General features: G+C 45.7%; 1 protein-coding gene across 1 annotated transcript in view; it reads left to right on the top strand.

Annotated features, from left to right (window-relative positions):
- The first annotated feature begins 10,623 nt into the window (after window positions 1-10,623).
- The window catches only part of crhr1 (corticotropin releasing hormone receptor 1), a 225,861-nt gene continuing 225,229 nt past the window's right edge, over window positions 10,624-11,255 (top strand). The window contains exon 1 of the mRNA XM_039740119.1: window positions 10,624-11,215. Within this exon, the coding sequence (XP_039596053.1) occupies window positions 11,180-11,215 (36 nt within the window). The 5' untranslated portion in view covers window positions 10,624-11,179. The remainder of the gene's footprint in view (window positions 11,216-11,255) is intronic.

The raw sequence follows: 11,255 nt of genomic DNA, 5'->3' as shown, positions 1-11,255 counted from the left end.
GTTCCGTCCGACGAGCCTTCTTATAGCGCATGAAATTGAAGGGGCGTAGCTAAGTGCCCTCACTGGGCAGCAACTGGGAGAGAAGGAGAAAAGAATTCTACCAGCAGCGCCCCCTCTTGTTATCACACACCTCAATTGAGCCCACAAGAAGATCCTGCCAGGCGCATGCGTGACAATGACACCTTATGACCTCCTGGCGAATGCACTCACCGACTCCATCACCTCACCCTCTTACAACAGACAGATAATTACATTTATATAGTGCCTTTCTAAACACTCCAAGAGCTGCATGTGGACAGTGGGGAGCCACCTCAAACACCACAGTTCTTCAGACTACTGCAGTTTGGAGAATCTGAAGGCCGAGTGATTTAAAGAAAGGGGTTCTAATGAGGAACAGAGCCTTGAATCATGTGTGCTTTATATAGCGTCTTTCCCTAGAGAACGCCATTCCATGAGAATTTACAGGAAGAGTAAAATTTTTTTACACTGTAGCAGTTTACAATATTTGAAGGCTGAGTGATTACCGAATGCTAAAGCAAAGGGTCCAAATTAAGGATGGGGACTTCAGTCTTGTGTGTTTATATAGCGGCTTTCCATAGTGAACACAATTCCGCATCACTTTAGAGGTACAGCACACCTTGGATTAGGGTGAAGGTGGCGGGTAAAGCAACACATTTAAATGAAGGACCAAACCTTAAATCTCATGTTTTTTATTTGTGGCACCTGCTTGTGTCACTTCACAGGCACAGGTCAGTGTCCTTTTGTTTTTGTGCTCCTGGATGCTGGTGTAGATGCTGTCACGTGAGTAGGGGACAGTTAATCTAGTGACTGTAATTCCACCGTCACACCTGGGGGTGGTGCTGTTTTCTATTGTCTTTCTGTCTTCCATGCTCTGCAGAACGGATGATTGATGTCCATAACACCGCTGATGTCACCGTCCAATTGGACCGTCCTCTTCCGGCCAGATGGACCGAAAACCAAAAGCTCCTCTATCTTTGCCAGTTAAGTACTGAAAACATCTCTGCAATTACTACATGCTTTTTTTTGTTTTATAATCCAGTTAAAGGGGTTTACCAGGCTGGTACCCCAAATCTTTATTGTTGTCCTCTGTTTCTCTTACAGTGGCGTAGTCGGCAGGATTTGTTGCTATAACGATGGAGCATCAGGATATGACAGCTCAGGGCACTAAAGATCCAGAGTAGGGAACGACGGACTCAGCGCACCCAGGTGGAGTCAAACACTGATGGGTCTGTCCCAGGTATTGTTACCATTACATACAGATGACGATAACGAGACTTATTCCCTAGTATTTGAGCATACAGCTACCTATCGTCGCTAGGAGGGTATGGTGTGAGCACACATACTGGCACTGTTCTTGAGGGGACAGGCTCAGCTGGCTTATTTTGACCTCAACATACGGGATTATGATCAAGTAAAAGCAAAGGTCCGGACCAGCAGGCAAGAGCTAGTAGGGCATGGAATGTTGCCAACCCGCTCCCAAATATCTGAACCCTGGGGCAGAGGCGAGCAGTGGCTATTGCCAGAGACCCATAGTCCAAAAAAAAGGGTGGTCAAATTAATAATAACATGACCTCCTGGTGAACAAACCCCCCGGTTACCTTACAATAAATAGATCATTATATTTATATAGCGCCTTTCTAGACACTCAAAGTGCTTTACGTAGTGTCACACATGTGTGATTAGGAGGCAGCCAAAAGGTCCAGAGGTGAGTGAAATATCGCGAGATAAGGGGTCGGATCAGAGCACAGACCTGTGGAAGAATAACGATCCTGTTTTATCCCAGTTACCTCCAGCATTTCCAGCTCCTAATGGGGACATTACTGCAGACACAGCCTTGAAGACATCACTTCTGACTCCCAAAAAGGAAATCACTTCCCGATCCCACTCGGATAACATCACTTCCGCCTGCCCATTATGACGTCACTTCCCGGTCCATTTCTGATGACCTCACTTCTGTCTGCCCATTATGACATCACTTCCTGGTCCACATCTGATGACGTCACTTCCGTCTACCCATTATGATGTTATTTCCTGGGCCATTTCTGATGATGTCACTTCCGTCCACCCAAGATGACATCATTTCCTCTTCCACTGCCACTTCCTATAAAAGCTACTTTTCTCTGTGCGGTTGTCAACTCTTTTGAATGGTTGCTGACCAAGTTGCATGTATCTTCGCAGCAGTCCACTGGACATTATAAGGGGACCAAAATCCCCAACTCTTTTTTGAGTCTCAGCTTCCCTTATTTTGTAACAATAGACAGTGGGGAGCCACCTCAAGCACCACCGATGAACAGCATCCAACTGAATGATGGGATGGCAGCCATTCCTGTGCCAGTCCGCTCAGCACTCATTAGCTCTTAGGTGGCAAAGGGAGGTAAGAGAGAGACGATTAGGGACAGGGGATGATTAGGGGGCCAGAATGACCAGGCAGTGGTGGTCAATTTAGAGAGGACACCAGGCTACACCCTACTGCTTTCAAAGGACACCCAGGGATCTCTCATCATCACAGAGTCAGGATGCTGGTTTTGCGTCTCACCCGAAGGTCGGCACCAGTTTTTACAGCACAAGCGTTCCCGTCTTGGCACAAACCAGGTAAACGACCCCCTGCTGGCCTCACCAACTCCTCTTCCAAGCTTGTCCTAGGTGGCCTCCCGTCCAAGTACTGGCCTGGCACAAACAGGCTATGCTTCAGGTGGATGACCTGTTGGGACATACAGGGCATATGGCAGGTGGCAACTGAAGGATTTCCTCTTAATAAACAAGTGAGTCAGGAATGAAGCCTGGCACTGCAGTCTTATGATTTTATAAAAGTGAGCGTCACCTTATGACTCTTTGCATGCCCACTCCCATACAGCGGGGTCTACACACAATGCTGCCAGCTGGACAACTGACTCCTTTAAATGTCCGAGCGTTTCTACAGCACTTGAACCTTATCAGTGGCATCGACCGTCGACTCCCTGTATGCTGACCCTTTGACATCTTCTTTTAAAAACTGACCCCCAGCTCTTACTTTAAGGGGCTTCTAAAATTCTCAATGACATGTTGCTTGGACCTAAATGTAAGCAGACTAGGACGTATCATGAAACGCCTCTCACTGACCCCCAACTCCTACACGGGGTTCAAGTAATCCCCAGTGCCATGCATGCCACCGAAACCTGCCACCTGAGTTCTCACCCACAAAACCAGCCTGGTGGAAGAGGGCAAGCACAGCAGGCTCCTTATATCTGCCACGTCTAGACAGATAGCTCCCCATTCGGGCACGAGACCCCCTCATTCCAGCCCCACCGCTGCTCCTCAGTGCAATCAAAATCAATTTAAAGATTCAGGCACAGAGCCTCACTGCCTCAAGTTTTTAAAACTCTGCTTTTCCGAAACATATTAAATCTCTCCGGGGGCTTTCATGTTTTGCCGGCAGTCACATTAATTTCACAGAAGTATTAATAAGGCCCCTAGAAATGCAAAAGTGCTGTTGTCGGATTTTTTTTGTAATATTATTATATTAAAAATTAAATGTCACAAAGAAATTTTGGTTTTCTTGCCTCAGTAGTTTAATTGCCTTTTGGCAATTCTGAGAATGACGACAGCTCAGTAAGCAAAGAAATAAAAAATCTGAGAGTCCAGAAACAAAATGATGGGGAGTCGGAGTCGAGCACTTAGGGGCTTTGGTTACAATCTTCAAATAACGAGACATGAGAGTTGATTGGATTGGCAACGCAAAATACGCTTTATTGTGTGTGTGAGTGAGTGAGAGTGTGAGTGTGAATATATGTGTGTGCATGTTTGTATGTGTGTGTGTGTTTGTGTATGTGAGAGTGTGTGTGAATGTGACTGTGTGTGCGAGTGTGTGAGTGAGAGTGAGAGTGTATGTGTGTGCATGTTTGTGTGTGTGCAAGTGTGTATGTATGTGTGTATGCGAATGTGTGCATGTGTATGTGTGAGTGTGTGTGTTTCTGTACGTGCGTGTGAGTTGACCTTGTGATGGACTGGCACCCCGTCCAGGTGTTGTTCTTGCCTTGTGCCCAATTCTTGCTGGGTTAGGATGTCTACAGCCCCATCCTGGATAAGTGAGTTTGAAAATGGATTAATGGCTGTGTGGGTGTGTGTGTGAGTGTGTTTGTGCAAGAGTGTGTGTGTGTGCATTGTAGACAGTGGATTCAGAAAGTATTCAGATTGTCATCATTTGCTATTATTGTGAATAAATCGTCTATTTCCAAAGATCCTTTCATTGCCTTTCTCTCTACAAGCCAGAGGTTTAAAGTCATCCCTCCTCTTGTGGGGCTTTGTGTAATACTTTGAGACTTTTCTAATAATCCTGCCAGCTTTCCTTATTTGAAACCTGCAGCTTGCTGTGAGGGGTGATCTGCATGGGGTGAGCTTGTCAGGTTTGGTTAGTGGAGGTTCCTGACTTGCTAAGAACTTTTATTCTGGAGGTCTCCCTCACATTTCTTTAGGTCTCAGACTCCTCCGCACAACACAGAAAATATCATTCACATACAGTGGGTTCAGAAAGGACTCAAATCCCCTTCACCTTTTTCACATCTTGTTACACTGCAGGATGGCACAGGGCCTCAGTGGTAGATCTGAAGGTCAGGTGGATTGCCAATGCTAAATTGGCCCATGTGTTTCTTTGTGTGTGTGTTCACCCTGTAATAGACTGGCACCCGGTCCAGGAGCAGCACAGAGTGGTGCCTCAGATGGGGCATCAATGAAGTCCTGAGTGACGGCTCTGAATACTTGTGGCAAAGTGAGATCTGCTTTTTTTTTTTAATATTTAACCAATTTGTTCAGATTTCTTAAACCCCGTGTTCACTTTGTCATTCTGATTGTTGCTTCATGAGGTAAAAATTGAATTGAAATGATTTCAGAAGAAGGCTGCATGTGAATAAAACGAAGGCACTGTATGTACATACTGCATACTGAGAAGGGTGATATTTGCACGAACAGCTGTCTTGTTCTTTTATATAGCGCCTTTACACACTCCATGGTGCTTAATGCGTCCAGTATCATTTCTGAAGAGGTAAAGTGACAAGCTGACCTGGGATACCGAACCGTCGGCCTCTCTTGACTCTTCCATGTAACATCTTAACCACAAGGGGGCAGCCCTGCCTGAAAAGAAGGCGCTCGCAGATCGCGGGTTTAGACGAAGGCGTTGAGATCGGAGGCGCACGACGGCTGTGAAAGCCGCAGCAGCCGCAAAGCCCCGTCCTGAACGGGACGCCCGCCGTTATTTTACAGCGTGGTCTTCATCCAGCCGGGTTGGCACGCAGTACTTAGTGCACGATTGTCGAGTTTAAGGCTGCCTAGTTCGAGGTTAGTCCCCTTATAAACGATAGGTCTGCCACCCATAAACGTGGGCAACGCCACATGCTCACGTGACTGGCTGCCTCCAATGAATTTTGAAACCTATGCTGCAAACACATTGTGTGACCCTGAGCTGGCATGGAGAAAGAAACGAAGTGGAACCAACTGCGTCTCCAATGTTCTAAGTCACTTTGGATAAAAGCCTCAAGCCAAGTACGTAAATGTTAACGTAAGTTTCTTATTTCACGTCCATCTTGGCTTGGTAGCCCAATTGTTAACACCCCTGCCACATGTCTCCACGGACCCAGGTTCAAATCCAGAGCGAAAGGTTTCCTCCAGGGTAGCCTGTCACATCCTCAAAAAAATACCGTATATAGTCCTGTGAAAAAGTAAGTGCACCCCATGAAACCTTTAATTTGTTTTAGCCATGTCATATCAGGATTTAAGTATTTTTGGTATTTGGCACAATGTATTAATCCCCAAGGGGAAATTGTCTTCTCACATGAACTTTGGAGGACAGAGTGCAGGGACAGCCATTGTACAGCACCAAACCCCCGGAGCAACATTCACTTTAAGGGCCCAACAGAGTAGGATCCCTTCTGGCAGAAAAGGGGCTTTGAACTGGCAACAGCACCTTCCATTGCCTGGCAGTCTCCAGTGTCTGTAGATCAGTGTTTCTCTGTCTTTTGGTGTTGTGACCCACCATTTCCCCATGTAAATGTCTTCAGGACCCCCATGGTGAATCAAGTGTCATCAATCCACCATACCCCACTACCATTATTAACAACAGACACTTGCAACCCACCGGTGGCAGCCTGCGACCCAAAAGTGGGCTGCAACCCAGCGGTTGAGAAACCCTAAAAGGTGACACAGCATAACACATCATTCCACATTTACATGATGAAGTCCAATGTATCATTTAGTGAAACGTAACTGCAAATTTTAAGTGTGGAAAAAGTACATCCACCTCTGCATTTATCACTTCAGACGTCTTCACGAGAGAGGACCTTCTCTGAGGTGGTCTGCTTTAAACCAGTTTGGTTTGAAGGGGGTGTTATCACTGCAACATTGAAGGAGCTCTCTGCTCCCCTCACAAAGAAGCTTCTAGATGGCTATGGAATCTACAAAGAACTCCAAACAATTAGAAATGAGCCAGTGTGCTGGCTAGAAGATCATCTAGAGTGGAGAAGATTTCAAACAATTACCAGCTTGTCCAGGCCAGGATGCCTGAGAGCAGAACATAAGGATTTGAATGAAGTCTCTTATGAAGCCCTGAATTGTCATCATGGGACCTCCAGGTATCCCTCGCTACTGGTTGATGCCAAAGTGCAGGGGTCTCCCAATTAGAAAGAGGCTCAGCAAATTAAGTCTACATGGGAGATGTGCCAGGAAGAACATAAGGGAAAGTCACCAAGGCAAAGAGCAGGACGTCTGGAACAAAGACAGACGAGGCAACCATACAATCATCTGACCACAGTAACAAAAAAACAAAGATGGCATTTGACCAGAAGAATCCGATAAACACCGTAAAGCAAGGTGGTACTTGTGGCCTCAGCGCCTGGGCAGCTCACCATCACAGAATCCAGCAGGAATTCTTCACTGTGCCAGAGGGCGTTGGTGCAGAAGGTGAGCCCATCTGTCAGAAGGTTGAAGCTAAAATAAAAGTTGGCCTTGCATCGTGGCGATGACCCTAAACACACCAGTAAAGTCAAAGCCTATTGAGATATGTTGTGGGGGGGAACAGGTCATTTGCGCATGCAAGACTCCCCTCAAACATCACACAGCTGCATGGGGGAGTGGGGAAAACTTTCTACCAGACAAAAATCAGACTGCTAGACAGGGAAATGTCGACTTGAGGGGGCAGTGCCAGGGGGTGCACTTACTTTTTCACATCTGTTCATTTTCTATTGACTAAAGTTTTGTTGATTGTTTAAATGACGAAGAAACCTTGAAGCGTCTATTTATGGCAAATACACATCATGGGGTGTACTTACTTTTGCACACAGCTGTATGAGGTGGGCGGATCGTTGATTTGAAATGGTCCCAGTGGTCGTGAAGGGCTTCTGGTTTACACTTTGCTGCCCAGTGCTGCAGGAGCTGAAGTTGCGCCTGTCCTTTGTAAAACTCAAAATGGGGGTCTAAGGAGTCCATTTTGGTCTGTTCAGGTTGATGACCCCAACCCAACATATCAAATCACTGCATCCTCCAATCAGCTGAATGAATCTATGGGCGGAGGTGGGCGCAGCCTGTCCATGCAGCACCAGGCATAAAGCAGGAGCGAAAACGGGACAAGTAGCCAGTCCTTCGAAGGTGTCTGCGCACTTGAAATGTCTGAATGCGAAAGGACGAGGAAGAAAAAGCGCAGGTGAACACGGAGAGAACCGACGAACCTCTCACAGGTAAGGGAACCCGCTAGGGGCTCTCGGCACTTCGACAGCGCGTGTCATTTTACGAACTGCTCCCCATTGCATTTGCAAACGTAACGTGTCCATGTGTGATATTTAATTTACTTATCGGGCGATGCACCTCCTTGACTTGCACTTACAGATTCATTTCGACACGGCAGCCCACCTCCGGTTTAGCGATAATGCGGTACGACGCATCTTTGAAGTCATCCGGCCATTTAGCAATTTTCTACACCGCTTGCCCCGATAAGCCGCGTGATGTTCGCCTTCCAATGTTTGTAGATCGCTCCGGATGAACGCTCCCACTAAATAAATAAACAGGAGAACAAACTACAGAGGTACATAAAAAGTTAGATATGAGGATACCCAGAAACATACAAAAACCCAACCGGATAAGAGAAAAAAAACAGAATCCCTGCCGACGAGTGAGCCTGCAGCCGTAGGTGACAAGCGCGGACACCGAAGGCCCACCATGCGGAACATCGACGACAGCAGCAGCAGCTTCGGTGTGTGCAGGTGGCTTTATCACCATGGAAACGAGCGAATATCCTCGGATGGGACGCAGAAAGGAAGGGACTTTGTGAGTGTCGTTAGATTTCAGTCTGCGACAACCATGTGCAGTTTTAGACTTCAGCGGAATGATCAGGTTAATTAATTAGACACGCATGCGCAGGACAGCAAACGAGAGAGAATACAGGCACTATATGAGCTAGATAGATAGATATATAGATATGAAAGGCACTATATATTAGATAGATAGATAGATAGATAGATAGATAGATAGATAGATAGATAGATAGATAGGCTTCTACTTTCATTCTGCTCTTGAAAATCTTGCTTTTTTCTACAATTAGAGACTCAAAGGTGCTATGTTGCGGATAACTATAGATAGACAGATAAGATACTTTGGCTTTATAAAGAAGCCCAATTAATAAATATCAGTCTAGCATCACAGGTTTGCACGCTCCATCCTCAGTTTAAATGGTTTAAGTTACCAGGCTGCAGGAATGTGACAATAATTACATTGTACCTCTACACTGTCTTGGGATGTCGCTCAGTAAGAAAGGCACTATATAAGATTGCAAGGTTGTCGCTCAGCCTTTAGCACTGAGAAAATTTCTCCACAATGTAAAAGTATGCGAATAATTATAATAGTCACGTGCTTGAGAAAGGTGTTCACTGTGAAAAGCGGGTTCAGTTCCTCCCACTTTTGTACTTAAAGTGTCTTATATATACAAACCATTTTTCACTGACTTGTAGTTATGGTAATAGGAAAGTGCAGCCCCCAGTACAGTTGTAGATCGCAAGGTTGCTGGTTCAGTGCTCACCATCGAAGTTGAGAAAGTGACTGTCATTTGTCAGACAGTTGTATTAAGTTCCGGTCCTGATAATAAGTAAGATCTATCGATCTATCTATTATATAGTGCCTTTCATATCTATCTATCTATCTATTTATTATATAGTGCCTTTCATATCTATCTATCTATCTATTATATAGTGCCTTTCACATCTATCTATCTATCTATTATATATTGCCTTTCACATATCTATCTATCTATCTATCTATCTATCTATCTATCCAGTTGTAGATCACAAGGACGCTGGTTCCCTTTTCACGTCTTGTTGTTGTGCCGTCGATATCATTTACGGTTGTTAAGTTCAGTTTGAACAATTTAAGAGAAACAAGGCTCGTTTTGTTCCCTAATAGTCTTTATACAAATATTTGGGAAATTAATATTTAACATTTATAATTAACAGGCACTAAAAATAACCATTTTCCAATATGAATGTGTTTTCTTTCTTTCAGTTTTATCCAACGACTTAGCGTACTCCTCCCACCTCTTTCCCGGACCACATATCTTATCATATTCGTATATCACACACACTCATTTCTCCCTCCTACTTCATCACTTCATACATAAAATTCAAGAGAAATGTGCGTTAAATTAGAAACAACTTCACCGCCACCACTGCTCTTGCATTACACATCTCCTGTTCTGCACATAAATTCAAAAGATCCCGTGAAATATTCAGAAAAAAGCAACAATTTGATGGTTAAAAAATACCAATCTTAAAATGAATATAAAACAGTGAAAGCCTACCAATATTTAACACCACTTCATAGATAGATGTGAAAGGCACTCTATAATAGATAGATAGATAGACAGACAGACAGACAGATGAAAGGCTAGATAGATAGATAGATAGATAGATAGATAGATAGATAGATAGATAGATAGATAGATAGATAGATAGATAGATATGAAAGGCACTATATAATGATAGATAGATAGATAGATAGATAGATAGATAGATAGATAGATAGATAGATAGATAGATACTCCTGATGCATGCTGGGATAATCTCCAGCTTTCTAGCGACACTGCTATGGCTAAGGGGCTTAAAGAGATAAATGGATGGATGGATGGATATGAAAGACGGTGTATAACAGACAAATGTCATTTAAATTCAAAGTAAAGACTTCCGCGTCACAAGCGGACTAAGACCACCCAGATGCAGGTAATCTCATCGGTAAGAGTGCTGACTCCCCACTTTGAGCAGATCAAAGCTCCGCATCACTCCCCCTTGCTTTTGAAGCGCTCTGTTTAAGTGGTGGGGTGTTCTTGTCAGGGAGCTTCAGTTTTACTGACTTCGTTGTGAAGGGCGGGGCAGTGTAACCTGCCGCTTTCCGTGAGTCACTCCGTCTTTGGGGACGACAAGTTCACGGCGATCTGGCAGAGCGCGGCTCTCCGGGCCACTGAACGAGTGGGTTATTAAAAGTAGCGCCAGCCCCCCTCGCCAACTCACACCCCGCCCCGCCCCTCCCTCCCTCCCTCAACTTGCCGTTCGCTGGATTTTCTCCTCAGCGGCTCAAAACCGCAGCGCAAGATGAGCACGTCGGCGAGCAGTCCTGTGTTTTCTTCTCGTAGTCTGTTGAAACTGACATCGGTTTCGTGAAGGTCACCAGCGGGATCGGGCGGGCTGCAGCTGCCCACCCTGCGGACTGGATTCGGGGAGCACAAGGCGCTTTGGCAAGTTGTAATAATCAGCGCAGCTCGTCGCCTCCCCGCTCCATAATGAGATTATGCCAAGGCTGAGAAAGAAAGCAACGCAAAGCGAAATCAAAAGGGCTTGTGGGACCGAGTGGGCTCCAAGCGTCCTGCAAACGCAAATGAGTGAGAGCCCCGTGCCGCAGAGACTGCGAAGCGGAGCGAGCGCCACTGACCTAAATTGAGCGCTCGAGGAAGAGCTGAGCCGAGCGGAGCCAAGTCGTGGGCAAGGACTCGGGAATCCCATCTCTCCCAAAAGGCACCGCACCTGGGCGGATCCTTTGGCCAGTCCGGTACCGTAGTGCCGGTGCTCAGTCCACGGAAGACCGGCCGAGGAATGTATGTGGGGAACCGCTGAGTGAACACACGGATAGCAATTTGTGAACCGAACTCTTGAACAGGATGCTTCGGAACAAAGGTTCCATCCATGCCATGCAGGTAAGGCGTCTCTATACACTCGCAGATATGCCTTGGAATT

The sequence above is a fragment of the Polypterus senegalus genome, chromosome 17 (genome assembly GCF_016835505.1).
Source record: "Polypterus senegalus isolate Bchr_013 chromosome 17, ASM1683550v1, whole genome shotgun sequence".
NCBI classification, from domain to species: Eukaryota; Metazoa; Chordata; class Cladistia; order Polypteriformes; family Polypteridae; genus Polypterus; species Polypterus senegalus.
This window is presented reverse-complemented; position numbering and strand designations above follow the sequence as displayed.